At 35.8% G+C, this 25,322-nt stretch overlaps 1 protein-coding gene across 10 annotated transcripts in view; it reads left to right on the top strand.

Moving 5' to 3' along the window:
• LOC119840438 (calcium-activated potassium channel slowpoke) overlaps positions 1 to 25,322 on the top strand; it is a 50,493-nt gene that overhangs the window by 8,015 nt on the left and 17,156 nt on the right. For 8 of the 10 annotated variants that reach the window (XM_038367057.1, XM_038367060.1, XM_038367055.1 and 5 more), the window contains exons 2-9: positions 16,894 to 16,955; positions 17,215 to 17,311; positions 17,599 to 17,710; positions 18,326 to 18,477; positions 19,269 to 19,436; positions 20,353 to 20,444; positions 23,991 to 24,101; positions 24,754 to 24,859. In XM_038367057.1, the coding sequence (XP_038222985.1) occupies positions 16,894 to 16,955; positions 17,215 to 17,311; positions 17,599 to 17,710; positions 18,326 to 18,477; positions 19,269 to 19,436; positions 20,353 to 20,444; positions 23,991 to 24,101; positions 24,754 to 24,859 (900 nt within the window). Of the gene's footprint in view, positions 1 to 16,893; positions 16,956 to 17,214; positions 17,312 to 17,598; positions 17,711 to 18,325; positions 18,478 to 19,268; positions 19,437 to 20,352; positions 20,445 to 21,085; positions 21,178 to 21,778; positions 21,871 to 23,990; positions 24,102 to 24,753; positions 24,860 to 25,322 lie in introns of all 10 variants that reach the window. The other 2 variants (XM_038367053.1, XM_038367051.1) reach the window with 2 other exon arrangements.

The following is a 25,322-nucleotide window of genomic DNA, read 5'->3' as shown; positions in this document are numbered from 1 at the left end:
TCAATATTCGATGGCCTCAACTTTCATTTCATTAATTGACCCAACCTAGTATCGTTATGTCCAATTAAAATTGTTATTCATTTTCGTATTTCTTAAATCAAATGATACTTATGTTGTGAAGATATACGCTATCTGTTCTGTTTTTTTTTTGTTGGAATATTATTTATTTAAGAATTGTGCCCTTTAGGCATAGTTCGTGACGCAATATGGTCTTTAAACAATATTTTGAAAAAAATTTCCATTTATTATTACCTTAAATTATCAAAACCAGAAAAGGTGTTTCTGCATATCTATCGAAATTCTAGATGGATAGATGATAAGGGGTGTTTGACTTGCGCTTGTTGCGTAAACTTTTCCTGAAATCGATTTAACAATGTGCGATAGACGTATGAAGAGACTTCCTACTGAGTTCCGACGGATCCGATATTACGGTAGGTGCGATCGCTTACGACGTCACACTTGTACGTTTGGCATACTACACTTTTACATTGGCTCGAAGCCATGTCAGCTGTCCCCGTGCGTCCACTTACAATAATTTTATGCGTATTATTTATAAAATGTTTGTTTTGAAACATAATAATCACTAGATGATGCACGTGACACTTGCTCCCACGAGGGTAAAAGCTATTTTAAGTGCGATTTAATTTTACAAAGACGACCAATAGTGGTATATACTATCATTAATGTTGTAGTTGACGTTACATTTCGTGTTCCAATTTTAATGTAATGTTGGGTTGTGTTCGATATAGGAAGATAATTGCACTTCAATTCTTATGTGTGTTAATAATATATTGATAGAAATCGACTGTTTGCCTTTACCGAATAATATAATCAATGAAAAGAGTAAAGCTTTAACCGTAAATATTGTAGGTATAAAATTTGTGCATAAATTGTCTCATTTCTTCGCGAAACATACAATAAATAAACGGAAATGTCAGCAAACCGAAGTAAATAGTAAATCTGTAGACTCCATCTCTAAAATTGCCTTTTTATGAGGCGTTTGACATTCGACCTTTTAACTTATGGACCATAGATTACTAAACTTGGCACCGGTATAAGAATCACACTCGGCCACTATTATCAATGGATTAAAAAAGCATTCATCGCAAAAATAGGTCAATATACAAATGTAAGTAGGTCACATTTGTGGAAAGCCTGCGCTAAGTCGATCCAAAGCACTTATATGTACACAACAGACAACGTCAAATCTGTTTAAATGGTATATTTATTGTTTGCTTTTCTTTCATTATAGTTGAGTAAGTAGGTACTTGTGTACTCGGTTAATATGATTGAATGTGTAGGCTTTCCTGAATTAGATTCTTGTTTATTGTTTCTCGGATGACCCAAAAGAGATGTATTATACAAGCTCTTTTTTTCCCCTATTCTTTTATTATTTTGAAAAGCTATTTTGGTTACGTTCATAAGGAAAGGTTACTTTAAAATGCCAGCCAAGGTCAAATAACAAAACCGAAATTAAGATTATTAAACAGTGGTTAGATTACCGTGAAGATCTTCATAATCCCTATGCATTAATATTATAATATTTTCAACTATATTTAGGAAGTTGTTTATTTAATTTTGTAAATGGTGTGGTATGTATTATGTGTTTAAATCGTTGTTTTTTCGTATGAAAATATAAATTTGATAAAATAATTTGACACCTAATTTACTTAGCTAAATATTACCTACTTACTGTGTAATTTTTGTAGTATTATGTTATTTAGTTAATGATAAGTCGATTAATCGGAAAAAGTGCGGTTTACCCGTATAAAGTAAAAAAAAAGTATTTAAATCACTCTTAAATCTAAGTATAAAGTTTATTTTAACGCACGAGTTAAGAATGCCTTTAAATATCCTAAGACTTCATTTTTTCTGAAATATACCTATGTGTTTTGATTCATACTGTACAAAATATGATATCTATAATTTAAAACAAACGAGCCAGTTGTAAGCCTAAAAAAATATGTATACAGTGCATTCGAAAATAGAGAGGCATCATGTGCAAGGGTGTATTCACAGTGATGTAACAATTTTTTCCATTAAAATTAATAAGGCCTAATAAAAGCGAATTGTCTCAAAATGTCTAACAGTTTTTGAAACTATTAAACAATTTTCTTTGTTTCCATTTCAATTTGTTTAAATTTTACATTTCTTAAGTGTCCAATTATATTTAGTATGGAAGGCTTTTCTGCGAGTTCCATGAGATACAAATGCCGTATGGCCATAAAGTTATCTTTGGAATGGTGAATAATTTAATATATTACTATAAATTACTCGACGGCTTTCTGTGGGGGTGTGGTACTTTCCCGGTGCGAGCTGGCCCCATTCGTACCGAAGCGTGCTCAACGTCCATATTACAAATTGATGATAAGCGGATTGGGATAAGTTGGTGGCACTCTAGTTTCTTCGCAAATCACGTGGTCTATTAATGCAGCTGCGTTATCAATTTATTTAAGTCACTGATTTTGAATGTGGAGTTATTGGCATATATAGAATTGGCAGCAAGATTTTTCCTTGGGCTCACACCAATTCAATTGCATTCAGTTTGCAATGGTAAGGCGATAGGCGAAGAATTGTAGTGCCATTACTTTTGGCAGTCTCATCTATTGAATATTTATTATATTGTGGCTCACTGTGAACTCGATATTGTAATTTCTAGAATTCAAATTGGTTGAGGGGGCGTGGCTGTAACGATGACTCACTATTTTCTTAACGCGAATGGACTTATACATTATATGTACCTAACTAAAAACTATACTTGCGCTAGCTCATAGTAGGTATATGTCAGATATACCATCGTATATCATGTTATTATTAGTAGTAGTATTTAAAACGTTTGTAAATTTAATCCTTCCTACTAATTAATATTATAAATGCGAAAGTTTGTAAGGATGTGTATGTGTTTGTTGCTCTTTCACGCAAAAACTACTGAACCGATTGCAATGGAACTTGGCACGTAGATAGCTGGACAACTGGAATATTATATAGGCAACTTTTTATCCCGATATTCCTTCGGGATACGGACTTACGCGGGTGTTACCGCGGGGCACAGCTAGTTTTTGTATAAAACTACATAAGTCCACGTTAATACAGATCGCTCTTGACCAGTTTGCTAGACTGGTTGAGGTGGGATGACGTAGCCCAATCAATCATACAGACGCTAGGTTGGGCGTAAAAGCCATTTACGTGTTTTTCTTTCGCAAGCACTACCCTAGAAACTAAAACAGTGTTTGTAACACGGTATTCCTTTTAAACATCACTTTATTATGGTAATTGGAAATGTTTTGATACAATTTCATTAAATAACACAATCTTATGTATGAACAATTTAGGTTACAGGTAATATGATACTATACTTTTTCTAGATATGAGGGGTTGTGTGATAGGGGTGGTACAAGTTAAGTAGATAAAATGTTTTTATTTTAAGGGCTGTTGAGAAAATGCAAATATTTTTTATTTTATAATATATTGCATATTATGTTATTGGGACTCTACTTGAAAATCCATCTTTTATTTCTTTTTTAATGTAATCGGATTATTTTATATCATAAAATAATAATTATACACATTCAATATTAAATGATAAATACTTTGGGTGCTTTGTCTGAAAATTAGGAAACGAAATTGCGTCAGTTTTAATAACAATAGACATCTAATAATGAGTTTATATGTTTAAACATTATCATGTTGCGATAAAATTTCAGCGCTTGAATAATAACTAAGTGCAGGTGATTGACCGGACAGAAGAAAACGCTTCGCCAAAAAACTATTCTTGTAAAATGGGACAAGTCTAAGGGGAACCATTTTATTTCTCAGAAAATTCTTGGAACATTTTAAGAGGCGTGGTCTTAATAATGGAAAGCTTTGTGCAATTACACTCGGAGAGTGCGAGTGGCTAGTTTTCTTGGTATTTTTTCATTCTTAATGTTTCCCGTTTAGAATACTGTCGATTATACAATTTAAATGAATTGCTTTGTGCACCGACCCGATGTTTTATTTATGAAATAATGAAGGTTTTTACATGTGTTATGGAATACTTAGTTATCTATGATATATTGTTATACATGGATTTTTAATTAATTTTATGAACAGCTTGCAGTAAATTGATTTATGGTATTTTAGAATAGAGCTAATTAAAATTAAGGAAATTTGAAAAATATATCAGAAATTTGCTTGCAACTTGTAAAATAATAACTATGGTATATATAATACTTAATAGAAAAATAATAACCGTGATAGATATAAAAAAAATTGAAAGAATAGAAAAAAATTGAACACGAGATGAGAGAACCCGCGTCTTTTTGCTAAACCGTAACCAATTATAAAGTAAAGTATAAAGCATTTCAATGCTATAAAAAAACTTAAAATTATGACAGATGTAATAAAATAATAAAAAATAAATATGTACAAATTGAAATATGATGTTGATTAAAAATTCGCCAGTTGTTTGAAAACATTACCACCAAAATGCAAAATGAATTTCAACATTGTTTCTTGCAATTAAAGTATAAGTTAATTAACTTTTATTTTAAATTTTTGCGCGAATTCTTGCTTCAGGAACTTTATTGAATACACCAAGCATTTAAAACGAGATACTCGTTCGCGATTAATATAAATTCAATGAAAAAACTTGAGTTATTTCAGTGGAAATATAATTATACTCTTCAATTTTCAGGAGGATCCTCAAAATTGAATGAAGTAGATATAGCTGGCAATGGTTTGAATAATATTTATATTCAAACCATAGCCAGTTATAATTAAATAATACTTTTTTACAAACGACGTTCCTGGGGGTAATGTACGACAGATTCTAAAATGGGACAACAAGTTCCTATTAAACACAAAAATAATCGCGCCGGTCGATTAAAAACCACCGAGTTATCGAGTAGCAAAGCAAAAAAATACATTTAGAACCTCGTTCCTTTTTAGGAACATCGTTTAAGATACGTTTCATTTAAAACTTCGAATATAAATGGCCTATTACTGTTGGCTACGTAAGTAATGTATGGCAAATGATATAGACGATATTTAATATGTATACTAAATTAGGTTTTGTCCGCGGCTTCGCATGCGTTAATTCGGAGTCGTTTAATGGATGTTATTATACATATAAACCTTTCTTCTGAACCACTATCTATTAAAAAAAACCTCAACAAAATCCGTTGCATAGTTTTAAAGATTTAACCATGCATAGGGACACAAGGACAAGGAAATTGACTTTGTTTTATACTATATAGTAAGCATAGGGTCCAATACAATGGATACTAACGACCATAACTTACCTTGTGAAGTTTAGTGTCAATTAGTTGGTTTTAAAATAACCTATATCCGATTTTATTGGCCATCAAGTGCAATGAAGCGACAGTGCTGCACAGATAAAGCCCATACATATCAATTGGAAACACATATTTATTTTACAGGCCTCTGTCAATGACATGCAGCCCACAATAGTGCGAGATAATTGCCTATATATTTCGAAATGTAGCTTCATTTTGATAGCCTGTAACCTTATATTGTGTCAAAGGATTTTGAACGTACTCCAATGCAATCTGGACACACTGATGCGACCCGAATTCGCTGAAAGCTTTTTGAGTATCCTTTTTCTGCACTATGCGAGTTGCGTTTGGAAGTTTGAGCGTTAAAGTGGCGCTATCTTTTTTAGAGATACGGCGCAACGAAATTACAGTGACATTTTCAATTTTGATTGGAAAAAATCTGAATTGATTGTATGGCTTTGCAAAGATATTTCTAAATCAATGAAATATAATAAAATTAATCATGATAAACAATTGAATATAATATCTAAATATTTTGATATGGTTTGCCAATGGGCTGCTTTCTGAAATAGAAAATGCTTTCGAAGATTTAAGCACTAGTATGAATTATATGCTTAGATATTCCTTATGGACTTTTTTGAAGGAAATAGAAAAACTTCAAAAAAACTTAGAAAACTAGGTATGAGTAGATATTTTCTTTGTCGTTTATGCGTTTGTTGTGATTTTTGTATTCATGTACAATTTAAATAAAATTAATTCGGTAAATATTATATAAATACTGGTACCTACTGAAAAAGCTTTGTAATTAAGTTTGACAAAAAGTAAGCGCTCGAGTCATTTTGTGATCGATTTATTAGGTGGTTTATAATGTGATCGATTTTATCAATAGATTTAGCTTCTTTTTATCGTAATATGGTGAAAATATTTGTCACATTTAAATCTATGAATATTATTTTTACCACGGTATATGTTCACCTTCAGAACTACACTCAGATGTTAGAACTTTTAGTATAAGAAGCATTTACACGTTTCCATTAAAAATACTTAGTTGTCTCAAAATACCTACCTACTTATACAGTACATCAGTATATGGCTAGTTTTTGAGATAGCAACGATGTCACAGGAACACTATAAACGATAAATACTTATCCCTTGATAGTAATACAATTTACAAAGATTTCTATATTTTTAATAAAGAATACGATACGATATTTTTTACGTAATAATTACCTTTTTTTAATTTGAATTTGAAACTAAGGCTAAACTAACTTTGGCAAAGCACTCTAAATCGAAGAAGATTCCTTACGTATATTGTCATACTATAAAATCTCCAACTCTCTGCATTCAAGATGAACTCAAGCCATTAAAACCTGAACGAATAATTATTTATTAATACAAGTTTGAGTTGAAACTGCGCTGTGTCCACAGTACATGAGTGTGCTATAAATACTTGCGCTATATTTACCACGGCCATGTCACATCTCGCGACATCGCCTATCGTTGTTGATATATTCGACTTTATGGACTACCGGGACGTATCACTCTATCTGGTATGCGTTTTGGTATTTAAAATGACAATGATGATATTTTCCTCGTCTCGTAGTTGATGGTCAAATTTTATTCAGAACTGTTTGTTGTATAAATTCGTTTTCAGGTACTTTTCGGTTACTGATTCAAATAAACACAACAAACAACCTTTCATATAAAGCGGCGAATGAATTGTACAAAATACTCCAAGCATTGCAATGCTTGGTCAAAAATTTAAAGCCAGATTAATTGTAACACTTCAAACGCTTAACCGGAATAAATATTTCTATACCACGCTATATTACGAGAATACGATGTTCAATAGAAGCGCCAAACCAAAACATTTTTCCGCCACTGGACGCAAATGAACTTTTATTTATTTAAATATAACACAGCAACTGCATACAAATAAAGTCCGAAAATATTATACAAATATTATCTCCAGCGTTTGTGAATAAGCCGTCGATTGTGTCGCATTTCCACGTGGAATTTTCGTAAATTGTTTTCACACAGTATTGTGTAATTCTGTTATCTTTTGACGTAAATAAAAGGGTGGTTTTATTTTCACGTTTGCGACTTACCTGTGAAATTGAACCGTGTAATGATAGTGGTCGCCAGAAATTTCAAATTATTGGCAAGAAGATTTAGTTCTTCTTACTTTGGGACTTCAGTCCAGCAATGGACGCCCATGACTGAAACGACGACGACAACGACTTAAAGTGAATATATATTGACTAAGTTTCTGGTAGAAACAGCAAAAACTATAGCAATCGTGATAAGTTGAAGGGATAGTCCAGTGCCCGGAAAAGTTCGTAACAGCTACTACATTATAAATCATCACTAAGTAGAGAAGTTTCTCATGCAACATTGCTAAAAGTTTCAGATAGCATAGTAATGCAGTAAAATATCTCCCTGGTGGTCTATGATGTAGCATGTATGATTATTGAATATCTATTGTTGAGTCTGCAGGCGCCCTCTGTGTTGCAAACGACATGTTTGTTGAAAAAAACAATCAAGTAATGTGAAGAATATCACATTATTCTTTCACAGTAAAAATTTACTACATAAACTTCTATAGCAGAAAATATTTTTGTGATACGAGTAAATATAGGTAATAATCTTTTGCGTTTTTATAGTTGTATCTCCAGCAGGATATATTGCTCCGGTTTGAGGGTTAATATTTCGAAGCAATGAAGTTTATTCAGATGATTATGAAAATTATGCGACATTAAATAGAAGCGGTTCGGCATTGCCTTATTTGGCTGGCCATTTAATGTAGACACTTGGAAATAGAGCCTTAATCGATGTGCTGAGCGTCACTTGGACTCTTTCCAAATAATTTCGCACTGAATTCTGTCGAAAAGAGCAACTTTGAATAAAGCGCTTATACAGTGACGATATGAAATTTCATAAGAGAATTTATAGAATGTGGACGAATTTGCTACATTTAAGTGTATCTTTATTAAAACGTTATAGATAGTAGTAGAAACCATTAATAAAGTATATATAATGAATCGGTCAAATGCGAAAATTAGGACAATAGTAGGTACCGTAAATGAACTAAAAGCAATTGTAAAAAATTGGTCACACCTCCAATTAATGACCGTGCCCACCGTTTCATATCCTCAATTTAATATTATTGTTATACGGCAACAGAAAATCCGAAAATATCAACCGTCTAACTATCACAGTTCATGAGATACAGCTTGTTGATAGACGGAAGGATAGACAGACAGACAGACAGCCAGCGAAATCGTAACAGGAGCCCGTTTTACGCTATGGGCTTAACTTAGTACTTAGGAATAAGCTAAGCGGTTTAATGTATGTGAAATAAGGAGAAAAGGATTAGTACAAATGAGATTTCAATCATATTGAATTAATTATAGTTTTGCAAAATATATACAACGTAGGTGCAAAACATACGAGTGTTGCATTTTAATTCCATAGGCACATAAACAAATAACCAACAAGTAACCGCGCTATAACTAGCCAAGGGAGTGGCTCTAACGATAATTTGTGCGATAAATTCACCAGCCTAACTGCCAACCATTTTATTGTTAACCGCGGGGAACAGCTTATTTCATTTTATGAGCAGTAAATTCATTCATTCCTCTTGAAATTGCGGACTAATAATTAATTGAATGATACAAAAATAATTTACTGCTGATGCTTTAGGAAATGGTGCTTTCCGTTGTAGATCTAATAAGCTTTAAATTATATGAACATGGCATATTTCCTTAATTTTAAGTGGTTTAAAAATGTTCTGACAAGATGCAGATGACTTGAACCTGAAAATTAACTGGAGAAATCTAATAACTTTAGATGCATTCAAGAAAAAGCTAACCGGAATATTTAATTAAATTTTTATTCAGGCGCTGACATTTGGCTTTTAGAGTGGATATCTAATATGCAATAACAGAGGAGTAAATGCTGAACGCTTATCTTTGCAAATAGGGCATGTAAATCAAGGTTCTTGAAGGAAATTCTGACTCAATGAACTAGAACTATGATATTCCTCACATCAGATTAATTTGAGGAGCATCCTTAGAATAGTGATATAATTAGACGATACTCTTTTGTTTCTCTGTAGCTGTTTCTTCAGCAAAAATTAAATTAAATCTTTACTTTTTCATCCGACATCCCAAAACTTCCGGATATATGGATGAGCTTCTATGCTCGTCTTCAAAAATTAACAAACTATCGTCGTCAAAAATAAACAAACATTTTTGTGTTATTCAGGTTGAAATGTAAATGTCTCAAAATATCTCCATGAATATTTCTTTATAGACATTTAAAGGGAATTGCATTTAACCACAGAATATTGTTTCCTCCTTTTCTGTATATTACGAAAAATAGCCACTTTGAACACGAACAAATGTTATCCAGCCAAGATGCCAAATCAATACTATTTGTATATACCTTTTCGGTTGTTATAAATAACGTTACAAAAAAAAAAAAAAGTACAAGTGCATATTATATAATTCATTATAAATAATGTTTATTTTGTGTTATGCAATATTATTATTAAAACAATTAAAGGTTCATTGCGTTATTATAACAAAAAAAGTTTATAGCGTTATTGTATCCTAATACTCTTTGTAATAGAAGGTGGATCAAAAGTGGATTTATCATTTTTATTTAAAAGTTTAAACATAATAATCATCATTACCATCATCATCATCATCATCAGCCCATAATATGTTCCCAATGCTAGGACAAGGGGGCCTCCTATGAGAGTTAAACATAGTAGATGTTCAGAATTTTCCCTTAATCTCCTCTTTAATAAAATTCTTTTTCTAGATACCACACTAAATAGAGTTAACATCAAAAGGAATCTGATGTGTAGATATTTTCAATGATTCTACCCAAAGAGCCGTGTAGAAAACGTTTGATCTTTCATGTGAAAAACCCATTTTACAGTCAACGATATAGAAACGACACGACAGCGACACTAATGTAGCATGGGAAGTATTATAGTCGCGTGGTATGCGGACGTTTCAGAACATTACGGTTTTATAGATTTGTACAAGCTTATGCCGCTTTAAATGCAATGCCCTATTATTCTGTATACGGCATGTAGCTTTTCTTCGTTGTGTTTACTTAAAGTTACAATAGATTTTTATACAAATGAAGCAATCATTTGGAGGTCTTTCACTACTTTTCAGCCGACTTCAAAATAAGAGGAGGTCATCAGTTCGATTGTATATTTTTGTGTTTGTTACCTCATAAATTTTTACTGTGTGTGAACCAATTTTTATGATCCTTTTTTGTTTGAAGGGTCTGTCCATCTAAATTTGGTCTAATTCTGAACACTTAAAGACCCCCAATTTTTGGATATGGATATCAAATAAAAATCGTAAATACCCTTATGTTAAAATTTTAATGTCAATTTGTTAACTTTCAAAATTCTCAAATATTGTTTTACGTTATTTATGCACCTGAATAACCATATAATTTTTATCTTATATATAAAATTCTCGTGTCACAGTTTTCGTTGCCATACTCCTCCGAAACGGCTTGACCGATTCCTCTGAAATTTGGTAAGCATATTGGGTAGGTCTGAGAATCGGCCAACATCTATTTTTTATCCCGATATTCCTACGGGATACGGACTTACGCGGGTGAAACCGCGGGGCGCAGCTAGTAGTTTATAAATTTTAACCTATACTATTACAATACAAAATATAGACGATTTAATTTTAATGATTGCCAATATGAGCTTTACAAAGGTGACACGAATTAAAAAATTTTTGCCGTGAATCTTATTCAATATGATAATTAATTAATATTTCACATCTGCAGCATTAACAGGCCTTTAACATTAATTTCCCGAGTTACAAACTACTCCAGTTCGGTGTCAATTCACTCGCATCTAATCTAGGTCAACACATATTAGACTTTTCTATTTATTGCTATGCAGGTTGCTGGAAAATATTGATTAATTATGTGTCTAGGCGTCAATCCATGGAAACTTCCGACATCATCATTAGCATGTTTCATCATCAACCTATATATCCACAGAGAGTGCGACTGTTTGCGAGTTTTTAGGTCACACATGAACATATTGTCTGGTTTATCCCGTGAGGCCTCACATGAGCATGTCCTTATTTCATACAGCTCTGGGATTGAAATACTACCTTATGTATTTCTTTATAAATAGCATATTTATTATATAAATAGAAGAGTTCTTAAATTGTACAAATTTTGTAGACTTTTAGCACGAAGAAGTTAAAGCTCACAGACACAGACTTAAACCAGTCTTCGCTTGCACGTGCTAAAAACATACATAATTAATGCAAACACCAATAGACATATATGCAAAAAAAAAATATATTGCCCATGATGTCATAAATTACCAGTATGTTTGCACTCGGAAATATGAGTAATAGAATTCCGAATGCGAATTATGCAAATTTGAAACGTGAACCGCAAGCCGAGTAATCGCTTACGCTGTCAGAATAATTATTGGGGATTTTTAATATCTTGTTAAAAGATTATTGTGGGAGTATACTTTTATTGTGTGAGTCGAGCACGCTTCGGCACGAATTGGACCAGCTCGAACCGGGGAAGTACCACACCCCCACAGAAATAGTGACATGCCACTGTGTTTCGTACGGTGAGTGGAGGAGCCGTTTCCTTTTCCTCATCCGTCCCAGTCCATTCCTTCTTTCCAGTCGTTAATCCTTTCCTTTTCCCTTACCCCATAAAGCGGGCAGCGCATTCGCCTTTGCGAATGGGCGCTGGTGATCGCTCACCATCAGGCGAACCACCAGCTCAGTTGCCCGCTATGACATAAAAAAAGATGAATATAAAAAGTCGTACTCTTCAATCGATTCTTTGGAAATATATGGAATTTGTATACAAGTACTTATGCGGTCAAGTGTGGGCGATAAATCTATCATTTATAGCCATCAAACCGAAATCATTAGCATTTTATACGTTTCAATCGTTATCCCGGTCCGTAAAAAAGTTGTAAAACTTCACGAACCCGAATGGAATTGTGTTATTTATAGGATAAGTTGGATGTGTGGGTGCGTCAGTAAAACATACTCGTTTATTGCAAAAATTTCGAAATTATCTACTTCTGTTGTTCAGAGATTATTTTCGGTAGAAATAATACCGGTCGAGTATGAGTCGGATTCGGTTCCGTATAAATAAGCTAAATAGCAACACCAAAATGTTTGTACGGCATATCGATCGATTTTTCATTATTTATTGAAAATCTGATGCATGATGAATAATATCTATATACATGAAAGAAGGTGTTAGTTACACTATTTATAACTTAAGAATGGATTAACCGATTTGACTGAAATTTGTGCAGAGGTAGCTTAGAACCAGGAGACGGACACAGGTAAGTTTTTATCCCTGAAAATCACGGGAACGGGAACGGGAACATGCGAAGAAATCGTTCCTGCGACTATGCGGGCAAAGCCGCGGGCGGGAAGCTAGTTCTTCATATTGTACTGTTGTTGATTATTGCAAAATCACATTCATAATTATTAAAATTTCCTTATAGTCACAAGAGGTGAGTTATTATAATGTAGACGAATTCCAACTGCGTCTCACTTTGCTAAGTTCAATGTCAAGTCATGAGTAGGTAAGCATAAGCATACAGTTCCGTTCCATTGAAATCGTAGATGACATTCCTATTACCTAGTACAATTTAATTTATTTCCATCATTCAATAAATTGGAAATAGATCTCCTAGGAATAAATATATAAGTCCATAAAAGCAGTTATCGAAAATAATGTTCAAAATAAAAAAGCTACGTATGTCCAGAGACATCTAGTCTTAAATATTATCCCATCGTTATATAATGATGTACACATCATTACATAATATAATAACTTGTTATAAGCATCTATAAGAACCCTATTGTTTCTCATGTCAAGGCTCCTGACCCCGCCATGAATTTCCAGTGCTTCCGCATAATTGGATATCGAATTGTTTGAACCTATTTAAATGGATTATGACGGTTTGCACTTTAATCCAATAAGCGCTTCTTTTAAAATTGTTTTAAAGTAATGAAATAACTTTCTGTAAGTAGTACAGTGCACATTGCCATCGCTCGAGTTCGATCTTAGTTATAATTGTTTTATTGTATTAATATAAATCGGACTAACAATGATTCTGTCATCTAATTTGATTGGTCTCAATATATAATAATCGTATTTAACAAAAAAGAGCTCCCTCTTTTTTCGGTTCGCGAATTTTCTACTTGAAATGTCAAAATTCCTATATTTTTTGTGTGTGTGAATAAAATGATCTTTTTACGATAGGTACCTACCCTTTTGATAACACATCAAGACGTAAATAAAAAAATTGTTTCATAGTTGTCATAATAATACTCATAACGAGCGTTTTGTTTATAAAGGACGTCTAAGATAAATCAAATTCTTACCAATATTATAAATGCAAACGTATGTTTTATGCGTTTGTCTTTGACGTCGCAACGGATCGATTCTATGACATAATTTTTGTGTCTGAAGATGGTTATCGAGAGGGTGGCTTTAGCTTGTTTTGACCGCACCTAATTTCCTATAACTTAGCGGAAAAAGCCGCCGCAAAGGGTAACTTTTATATAAAAATTTAAGATTCATGATAATCTATCATGAATAAATAGAAACAATTGAAACAAAGTTCAATGACAGTCTGTACACAAGGATCAACTCCCACGCTTAATTATACATTTGGCTGCCTACACTAAAGGCCCGACAATATAAAATTATCTCGCTTTAATCCTACTTCCTACTAATATTATAAATGCGAAAGTTTGTAAGGATGTGTGTGTGTGTGTTTGTTGCTCTTTACTACTGAACGGATTGCAATGAAATTTGGTACGTAGACAGCTGGACAATTGGAATAACATATAGGCAACTTTTTGTGCCGATATTCCTACGAGATACGTACTTACGCGGGTGAAACCGCGGGGCGCAGCTAGTATATTATAATTCACACTTCAAATTTTAAATTTAAACGGGATGCGTTATGGTGTTATTTTAAAGAAATCATGGCCAGCTGTGAAGATTCGATTTTAAAACTTTAGCCTGACATTGATGGATTTGATCTGTTTTAAATTGGGATTTACTAACACCGGAGAAAAATTTTTCGATAGAAATACAGGTCTATGAATATGATATTATAGTAGCTTGGGATATTTAATAGCACCACGTCATTTTTATACAAACAGTACACAGTACAGTCATTTCTGTATAGCTTATATTGTTCAACTTATACTTTAATCTTATTATTATTAAGTACTGAGACTATAGATGTTTTCAAAGACTAATCAGAATTCAGGATGCCTACAGTATATCCAAATTCCGTGTGGTCCCGCCCTTATAAAAATTCTTACATCACGCCTGTAGGATGACTTCACAAGAACAGTCTGACGCATGCAATAATGCAAGTTGAATATCAATTAATACCTATTCATCCATTGAAACACATAATATGGTACCTAGGTATCATATAACTTTTAATTAAAACTGTATTTCTCATTTGACCTATGGCTATTCACAACGACAATAATAATTTCCGTAATTACTTGTGTCAGTGATTATTTATATTAAAATTGCTGTCTGTTTAACAACACATCAATTGAAGTTTTATACACACACTAGCTGCGCCCCGCGGTTTCACCCGCGTAAGTCCGTATCCCGTAGGAATATCGGGATAAAAAATAGATGTTGGCCGATTCTCAGACCTACCCAATATGCTTACCAAATTTCAGAGGAATCGGTCAAGCCGTTTCGGAGGAGTATGGCAACGAAAACTGTGACACGAGAATTTTATATATATAGATTGTTTGTGCGAATAAATACATATTTATACTTTTCTGGTTCACGAAGAATGATTAGTACATTTCATTTTACATTATAGAAATTATTGCATGCTTATTACTTTCAAGGACCACCTCCTTCGCAGTGGTTAACGCGTGAGCGTAAAATCGAGGGGTCCTGGCTTCGATGCCGGTGGGGACGCACAAAAAAAAATGTCTCGGTCTGGCAGGACACAGAAGGCTGATCACCTACTTGTCCATAAAAAAAAAATCCATCAGTGAAACAGATGTATATCATCTGCCCCATACCCCACTAAGGGACACGGGACTTCACTATTACATTCAATTCATTAAGTGGACTTATGTGAATTTGTTTGTATGTAGACATATTAACCTCGATGTGCACGAAAATCTATGAACTTGTTTTACATGAAAAGATCACAAAATAGTCTGAAACTTTTCCTTAATCGGCAACTAAGGAGAAATTGACGTATAATATTAAAAACTAATTTGAACTTGCAATGCGCCGCTCTAGCACGCACATATATTATGTATCAAAGTGGGCACACAAACCCTTTTAACAGCAGTCCGTACCGATATTTATAATAATACTAGCTGACCCGGCAAACGCTGTTCTGCCCTACTCTTATTAGGGGTATGAAAAATAGATGTTGGCCGATTCTCGGACCTGCTAAATATGCACACACAATTTTATAAGAATCGATCCAGCCGTTTCGGAGGAGTTCGGTAATTAAAATTGTGACACGGGAATTTTTTATATAGGATAAACCAACCCAGTGCAGTTATTTGAACGTTTATTTTTGTAAAATTTTCTTATTTTCTTAATTTTTCATTCTACAAGAACCTCCTATAGAAAAGCTTTGAAAAAAAAATGAAAACGATACAGCTCTCAAGTTAAAGTGTGTTTATAATGTTAGTAAGATAAATCCCTACTAATATTACGTATGCGAAAGTTACCCTGTCTCTTCTATACTTCTGAGCTACTGAACCAATTCTGATGAAATTATAACAAGGACACAGGGTAGGTTTTATTCTGCAAATCCCATGGGAACGTTAATTACCTTCGGGATTCTTCCTTTGATTACGTGGACGAACCCGCGGACGAAAAATTTGTTTTATATACTCGTACATTAAATTTTGTACAGTTTCTCACATAAATAGTATATAAAGACATATATACTTTGTAGACAACACACCTCATCTCTCCCAAGACGTGCATAGGCATACGAATGCAGGTAGAATAGTTTCTGCTCCAGCATTAATCTTTTACAAGGTCGCCTTTTGAAAGTACTTTAAAATTTATATGCTGTTTGAAGCACCCGCCTTTTAGAGTCAATCGTTATGGTACCGATATATTTTTAGGAAAGTAATAAAATATAGTTTATATTGTTTCATTTTCACAAAGCATAATTTACCGCTACACAGAAATGTTTCGGTACCATTTAAAAAAATGTTAGATGTATTTCTTCCATAAATGTAAATAGAAATTGAAGATAAAGGATTAGTGAAGAAAAAAGAGTCATCTCTTGACTTACACATATATTATTACGACTATTATAACGCTAATATAACGCTATTATAACGCTAATATAACGCTATTATAACGACTTTCTTTTCTATTCAATTCGATTATGATTCGATTGAGTTAATATCCCGCCCTCTATTCGATTAACTCTTGCAATGTTTTAGTTTCCTAAGCCATGTAAGGATAGATATACTAGTAACATCTAAAAGGATCGATTAATAATTTATCCAATTTTAAATGTCCTTGTCTATTTTTTCAGGTAGTTTTGGTGTTCATTCTGAGTATAGCATCGCTCATCATCTACTTCATTGACGCGTCCAGGTAAAAAACGTTCCCATACATTATTCTCTCAAATAAATTTCAATGTAGCCGCCATATTAATTCATACATATCTTAATAATGCTGATAACATAAGGAATACGTGAGTGAAAGTCAAATAAATGTGTTCCTCGTAACATTTGCTGCATAGATGTATGTTAGCTTTATGTATATGTCAGCTGATGATGTATTTAGATGCCTTAATCGTTCGATGTGTCCGCAGTATCGCTGGCAATATTCTATTAACGGTTATTAATTGCAGTGAGGAGGTGGAGCGATGTCAGAAATGGAGTGACAATATTACTCAGCAAATTGACCTTGCCTTTAACATATTTTTTATGGTCTACTTTTTTATACGAGTAAGTAATCTAATAGTGCAGTAGCATTTCGTGATAGAAACTGCGTCCGTTCGATTCGTGGTATTGTTAAATGTTTGTGCCAAAAGTTGGATAAGTATTTTTTAATCGAAATTGGCAAACCTCTTACCCACCTGATGCTCTGTAGAGATAAGATTCTACGAGCGTGCTTTTATTTGAAAGATGAATGGCTTGTAATTTATTTTCTAATATATAATCCAAGTAATAAGAATCAGTTATCAGATTGTACGTTTTTTCATATGCGTTCAAAATTATGTTTTCTTTTTCAGTTTATAGCAGCTAGTGACAAACTATGGTTCATGCTCGAGATGTATTCATTTGTAGATTATTTCACGATACCCCCATCATTTGTATCAATATACCTGGATAGAACATGGATAGGTAAGGACTTTTTTATATTTAGAAATAAAAAAGTAAACGCTTCACTTGGTGTCACGTATTCCTCAAAATGATTCATACGCCTTTAATAAGGATGTCTATGGAATTACGCATCCCATATTATGGAAATAAAAAGTTACAAGTATCAGGACATAATAAGGATTATCAGAATTGGAGATGTTATCACTGAGTTCTTATTTTGAATTTATTGTATTTGTGTATGGTCTGGTTAGTTAAGTGACTTATTTATTAGTGACTCACAGCGTCACGAAAACATATATACTGGAAAGAATGATAACACTTTTTGCACCAATACTAAATAAACAATACGAAAGGGCACAAGCCAAAAGGCGGCCTTATCGAAAGAACAGCAATCTCTTCTAAGCAACCTTAGGTCGAGGTTTACGAGAACTAAGTTTTACGAAGAGGTTGATAGTGCACATCACTAGACACTTTTAAATAAATATTCCGTAGATCTTCAATTTTACTATTACACATATGAAATGCAACCGCTCAATTGCTAATCGTTATAGTGAACAATCGATTGCACGAACTCTGCGCTTCTAGCGTTTACAATAGACAATTAGTCTATATTAATTATTCCTTGCTCACTTCCAGGGCTAAGGTTTCTCCGAGCTCTACGCTTAATGACCGTGCCTGATATTCTGCAGTACCTCAATATATTAAAAACATCGAGCTCAATTCGGTTGGCGCAATTAGTTTCTATATTTATATCAGTGTGGCTTACCGCTGCCGGTATTATTCATTTGGTAAGTGTTTTTCATGTGCGTATAGTTAGAAATGTAGTCGCTGACATGGCGAGTTTGAATTGTTTAAGGAGTTTTCCTTGGTATTCGAAACGGTAGGTAAATGCAGCCTGATTGTGCATGTGATAATATAACTTATTCTCGACAGCAAAATGTATCAAATAATTTTGTCATTAGACGTATAATAATTTAGAAATTACATTGTGATGTAGAACTTTATATCATTGACTAATAATTTACATTACATACACAGAGCAGTTTGTTATTCAGTAATATTTAAATTGTATCTTATCTTAACCATTTACTGCGCAGAAATCTAAATAGATTCAATGTTTGATAAATGCATAATAAATATTTATTCAGTTTCATTTGCATAGAGAACCTTCTATGCATTGTTATTGCGTCTTATCATTCATTCCTCATATGAGATTATAAATAGATAAATGTTGTCAAAAAATAAATATTAATTGACCCTAAAACTTTACAATTTTTTTAAGAACACAATTCTAATATCGAAAACAGATGACATCAATTAATTTTAACTAAAGTTTGAAACAGAGAAAAGGAAACCGTTACAATAACGGTAAAGCAATGTAATATATTGGTTATAAAACTTAAAATATCAACTATTCACTATTGTCTACTGGTCAAAATTTATTTAATAAATAAATTTTATTTAATAAATTACACAATCACGAATTCAGACAGTAAATTAAACGGATAACACAAAAAAATCCAAGCCGTAACACATACAAAAATCACCATGCTCAAGTGCGATTTTCACATTGTTTCAGTTGGAAAATTCTGGTGATCCGCTAGAATTTGACAACGCGCAATCGTTGTCTTATTGGACTTGTGTCTACTTTCTTATAGTCACAATGTCCACAGTAGGTTACGGTGATGTGTTTTGCCATACAGTACTTGGCAGAACATTTTTGGTTTTTTTTCTCCTCGTCGGCTTGGTAAGTTTCATTCTTATTTCTCTATTTATTAAGTGTAAGAATCTAATAAAGTTAAATTGTTTTAATGTAAAGTTTGACTTTGCAAGGATCCGCAAGTATTTTATGAAAACGATATGTACACATAGGTATATTTCTCAATTTGAATAAAATATAATACAATAAATACTTCGTTATTCACGCTTGCTATTCCTTGCGTAAGCTATAAAATAACAAAGCAAAAGGAAATCCGATACAGTAATAGTTTTAAGGGACTTGGTAGTAATCAGTTATGTTTAACGCACAGCTCGTTGTATGTCATAAGCCTGAGTGCACTTAGAGCATGTGAAATTGATTCCGAGGGCCAATACGGGAGCCGCTCGCGAGAGTAAACGTGCAATCTTCTAACTCTGCTTTCGAGATACCATCTTCCGTAAAGAGCTTCACCTCAACGTAACTTTGCATGAGTGTTATTTTTCTTTTGCTTTGTTATGTGTACCACGAATGTGCTTCCGGACATTCTATCAAGCTTATTTGGAATAATCGAGAGTCCCATGGCCACCGTAACCGGTGTGGGCGAACGGGAGAGCACGCTTTAGGCTGTGGGCAGCGTGTGGTCTCCCGGTACCGGGGCCAGTGGTACGAGCGCCGGCTAGTAGTCGGAGTGGACGACGTAGGCCGGCACCCGCGCGCGCCGGCTCCCGCGCCGCGTCCCTCCCCTCCCACCTCGCGATCTCTGCATGCGCACCTGTGCCTGGCTGTGTTCAGTTGCTCACATCACCGGTAGAAACACACTCCTTTTTTGTTTATTTTCGCTCCGCTACCGGCTACACTTTACTCTGTATCACCATAGTTTTATCGAGACTCGAGGGCATTGTCGTGCACCACACGATGGTGTCCGCGCGCAGACTCGTTCGATCGACACCATGGTCTGTTGCAGGCAATGTTCGCTAGTAGCATTCCTGAAATTATAGAGCTGGTAGGAAGTAGGTCCAAGTACAGTGGCGAGCTGAAGCGTGAACATGGAAAAAGGTATCTGTTTAATGTTTAGAATGAGATGAGAGAGGAAGCGACTCACTCCCCGGCACGCGCCACGTTGCGTGCGACGGTTTGATTCGCTCAATCTCTCCGAGACGATGTGATATCATCATCCAAAGCTTGCTCAGTGCCGTCAGATGTATTGTGTTATCTACTCGCGCGTACCCGCCGACCCATCGTCAGCGGCGCGGATGTGACGTTGCGTTCCCGTCACCTGGGTACCAAGTGACGTGAAGGCGATGCGTGTCTATCGTATCTGTTCGAGACGGCCGGCCCGTGCGTGTGTCTACCATGCGTCTATATCGATCGTCCATCGTTTTAGTTTTAGAAACCGGCGATACCAAATTCTTTTTAAGTTCTCTTCATCGATTAGTTAGCGTATGTATCCAGGCTTTGCATGCACCCGGTCACGAGTCCCGTCACGGCTTGCCGTCACGTAGTTCCCGTTAGCGTAGCTCGGCACGGCACCCGATTCCCGCACCCGTCCACACCACGCCACAGCCACACGCAGACAGACGACACTCAAGCCACACAGCCTTGTGCGAGCGCGAGGGTTGACGGCCGCGGGCCGGGGCCGGGGGGCGGGCGCGCGGGGGGGCTGTCGCTCACCTCACGGTGTTTGCTGTGTATCGTAGGCTGTGTTCGCCAGCTGGATCCCCGAGATCACGGAGCTGGCGGCGCAGCGCAACAAATACGGCGGCCGATACAACAAGGACGTCCGCCGCAGGTACCCTGCTCTCACGCCCCCGCTCCACACGGCTTCCTCTCACGGTTTCGATCTGACTTGGTTGATTGAATGCGGAGTTTGCTAATGAAATTTATTAATCCTTCACTAGAATCGGTCTCTCGGTGCCGTGGCGCATGCTCGAAGAGTTAGTTCCCGGCGGCCGCGCCCCTCTCCCCGCGTACGGGAGACAGGCGCGCGGCCGACCGACGCACTAAATGCCTTTTTCGTAAATGACACTCGAGATACCATTGAGCTTTTTAATCCTTCTAACGAGACTAGATGTGGAGAGAGCCGATGTAAAGTTTTGTGATGCTGTCGATAAAGTAGTGTTTGGTTTGTTCGCTTGCACACGATGCCTGTCGCCACGCTGTAGCGCTAGCTCCGGCACCTCGCCACGAGTCCCGAGATCACACACAGCCAGTGCCCGCGCCCGCGCCCGCCCCGCGGCCGCGCCCGCCGCGCCCGCCGCCGCCCGCCGCCGCGCGCCGTCGCGCGCCGGAAGCGAGCCGAGGCGCGCCGCCTGCGCCTCGCCTCGCTTCCACACTTCTCACCGCTCACTCGACTTGAATGTGAATGTCTTGTTTTGTCTGTCGGCGTTTAGGCGATATTTGCCAGTTGTATCCCAGAGATAATTGACTTAATCGGCACTAGACCAAAGTATGGCGGCACCCTCAAGAATGAGCGGGGACGCAGGTGAGCCGCTGTCTTCAATCCGATCCGTTGAATGTGTTCCGTGTTGTGAAATCTATATCTTCCTTTTCCTCTCTTAGCACGCTTCTGTGTTCTCACTTTATCTTTAGCGGGGCGCGAGTCCCGCGAGTTGTCTTTATTTAAGAGTCGGTGTTGATTGTAAATTGTACCTTTGACTTGATTTAAGCTCAGTTGTATAGAACCAGCAGATAGTGGCTAGTATTACGCTCGTCAATAGGTTAAATGATTATGTTCTGTTAGTGTACGTACGTGTAATGAATGTTTATGGTAAACGTAAAGCTTAGTAACGGCGAGTTAAATGTTGCGTGGTACAGTAGTGTGTTGTTGGAGTTGTCGTGTGTCGTGCGTCGACAGCTCCTGCCGAAGCCGAGCTGTTGATGTGGACCGGACTTAGTGAGTGCCATCCGCTCGCCTCCTTCTGTACCTCCCTACCTGCACGATTATTGTTACTGTATTGTACTCTTGATGTTGACCCTCTATTCCGTATTGTAAACTGTAATGTAATTTATTGTTCAATCCCCCGGTATTTTAGTGTAATTTAATTTCGTAAAAATTCATAGAGCGTGGCAAGGCTGTGTGCATTGAGGACATTAACGCAAGAATAGATTAGTTATCAACTTATCATTCGAAACAACCGAGATCATCTTAGAAAAAAATGTACACTATCATTCATCAAAATTATTAATTATTAAATTTTTGAAATTTTTTCGTGTTTATGACTGTAAAGATACTATTATGTAGTAATAATGAATTACCAAGTTTTATGATGAAAATAAAATCAGTACCTTTGCCACACCTTAGATGAATTTGCATGAAGCTAGTCACGTTTGAGTTTGTTTTATTTTTGTCTTGTTCTTTCAACTTGTACGCGTTTGCTTGGACTTGCAATTGTACTCTCCACTGTTTGTATGTCTTACTCACAAACCTCCATCATTGTGTATCACCACTGTCAACTGTCTGTCCGCATCCACATCCTCCGCCCACACTCACTTGCTGTGCCTTACCCCATTGAACTTATTAAGAAAAAAATTCTATTCATTATTTTTATTTACATAACATATTGACGAGGACCTACTTTAAGGCAAGCTTTCAAATATCGTCGCGATCTCCGTTAATTGTTTAATGTATTCACAAAAAGACAGTAAGAAATATACGAATGTAAATTAAAAAGTACTGTCGGATAGCAAACACTTTAAAAGCATTAGGACATTCACTTTGAAGTCAAATACATTTTAAATATGTCGAATCATTCGTCGCAACGTTATCACATCAACATTCATACATCAATCTTGTGTGTTGACTTTTTACTGTGGTGTGATACTTTTTTTATACTTTTCGGTTTAAGAGATATTAAAAACGTGATTAAGATTTTTATTTTGACTAGTGTGGTAGATAGCTACACAATCCTGAACGAAACTGAGATTGTTCATCTATTTGTGACATACGTGTACTTACAGTAGAACTAATACTTTTACTGTCAAGAAATTTAGAATTTAAATGCGACACAAACTGATGAACAAAGCTGTATTTGTAAATTATGGAGGTTGTCACAAACAATGCCTTTATTTTTCATTCCTTCTTAATAATTGAAACATTTCATAAATTGATGTTCATATTATTCGTTTTGACTTTCTGAGAATTTTGTAGAAATAAAGGCGTTGTATTTAAATGTAGTTGTGTTATCACGCTTTATCATCGACCGTTTTATTTAACCCTGTTGCGACTGTTTAAGTATTTCTCTTTTGGTACATTGTGGCCCAGTCTATACCCAGTATTGTGTTTAGTCCCAGGTGTTAAGTAAAACTTCAAATTGCTAAACCCTAATCTTCTCTCTTCTACTCTAAGTGCTATAGCTTATTTATATTATTGCTTTATAATATTAAAAGTAAGTAAAACAAAAGTAACGTCAAGGCTTCAAACTTCTATTTGAAAAGAAAAATTTGCTTAGTTTCTTTTGTAATTTTGGAATTCTTTTACAAATAAAAATCACAAATTAAGAAGTACGCTTACACTCTGCTTTCTATGTCAATGCAATGCAGTAGTTGATGTTGTGTCGTATCTTACATGGAAACTGGTATTTTAATAAAATTATATGATTTCAGGCATATTGTTGTATGTGGACACATAACGTATGAATCAGTGAGCCATTTTTTAAAGGACTTTCTACACGAGGACCGAGAAGATGTGGATGTTGAGGTTGTTTTTTTACACAGGTAAAAAATGTTTTTCTTTTAATTCGCCCAACAATTTTAAGATTAAGTCGACTTTCGTAAAAAGTTTGAGATTTCCTTTATTTTACCACAATTTTCTATGAGGTTTTAGTATTAAGTAAATAAGAGGTGATGCCGTAATATGAGGGGGGTGTAACATGTGTGATGAACGGACGCTTTCAGAAAAGAGCCTGACCTTGAGCTGGAAGGTCTACTGAAGCGTCACTACACCACCGTCGAGTTTTTTCAGGGTACAATGATGAATGCCGTGGACCTTGAGCGAGTCAAGGTTAGAGTAAGATCAAATAGCGCAGGCATTAGACAGCACGGCCCTTATCATTGATGCGCGTTAAAGTGAACCAGTTTTTTGATCATTTATGTGCATAAAAACAGATCTTTTTCTTCCCTGAAGATGCTGTTTCATAGTCACAGTAGGATTTTGTCACGTAATTAAATGATTCTTTTATGCAATCATTGCTTTCACGGTGGGACGGCGGTACCTCCGGCGGGGGCGGCGGGGGCGCGGGGGGCACTCCCGTCCCACCCCACTACCGCGTATTTTGGTACTACATATAGTTGCATGGTAATGTCGGCCCGCGACAGGCGGCGGACTGGCCCCGTGTAGTCCGTAGTGATAACTGAGCGTTGATGGCAGGAAACCGCCCGACCTGGAGCTCGAAGGCCTGTTCAAGAGACACTTTACCACTGTGGAATTCTTTCAAGGCACCATTATGAATCCAATCGATCTGCAAAGGGTAAAAGTAAGTAGCACTGCACTCTGGACGATGTGATCTTTTGGGCGTGGTGTCGGTTTGAGGCTGTGCAGTCTTTCCTATAGACGTAGCGACGCTCGTTCACTGACCTATCAGTTGAGGAGATGTTATACGAGTCGTGTACGGTTCCCTTCTATTGCCGTGACTAAGGCTGTTTGTGTGGCTATCGCTATGTTGTTAATTTGTGTGTGGTTGCCCCGCACGTTTCCTGAGGAGCTTCCTATCCAAGCCCACCGACTCGCCCTAATATGTGTCTATTTGTACCTAACTGGGTGTTGTATGCGATGCTGACCATATACTAATACACTAAACAATCGATATTGACTTGAACTGTACAGGTTATCAAACAGTGCTGAAAGAACGTGTTGACATAAATGGTTGCCGATGAAAGGGTTTCCGATTTAAAATTGGCTTTGCTTTGTAGAATAAAGTACAGATGTCGATTGTCGAT

The sequence above is a fragment of the Zerene cesonia genome, chromosome 6 (assembly GCF_012273895.1).
Source record: "Zerene cesonia ecotype Mississippi chromosome 6, Zerene_cesonia_1.1, whole genome shotgun sequence".
Classification (NCBI taxonomy): domain Eukaryota; kingdom Metazoa; phylum Arthropoda; class Insecta; order Lepidoptera; family Pieridae; genus Zerene; species Zerene cesonia.
This window is presented reverse-complemented; position numbering and strand designations above follow the sequence as displayed.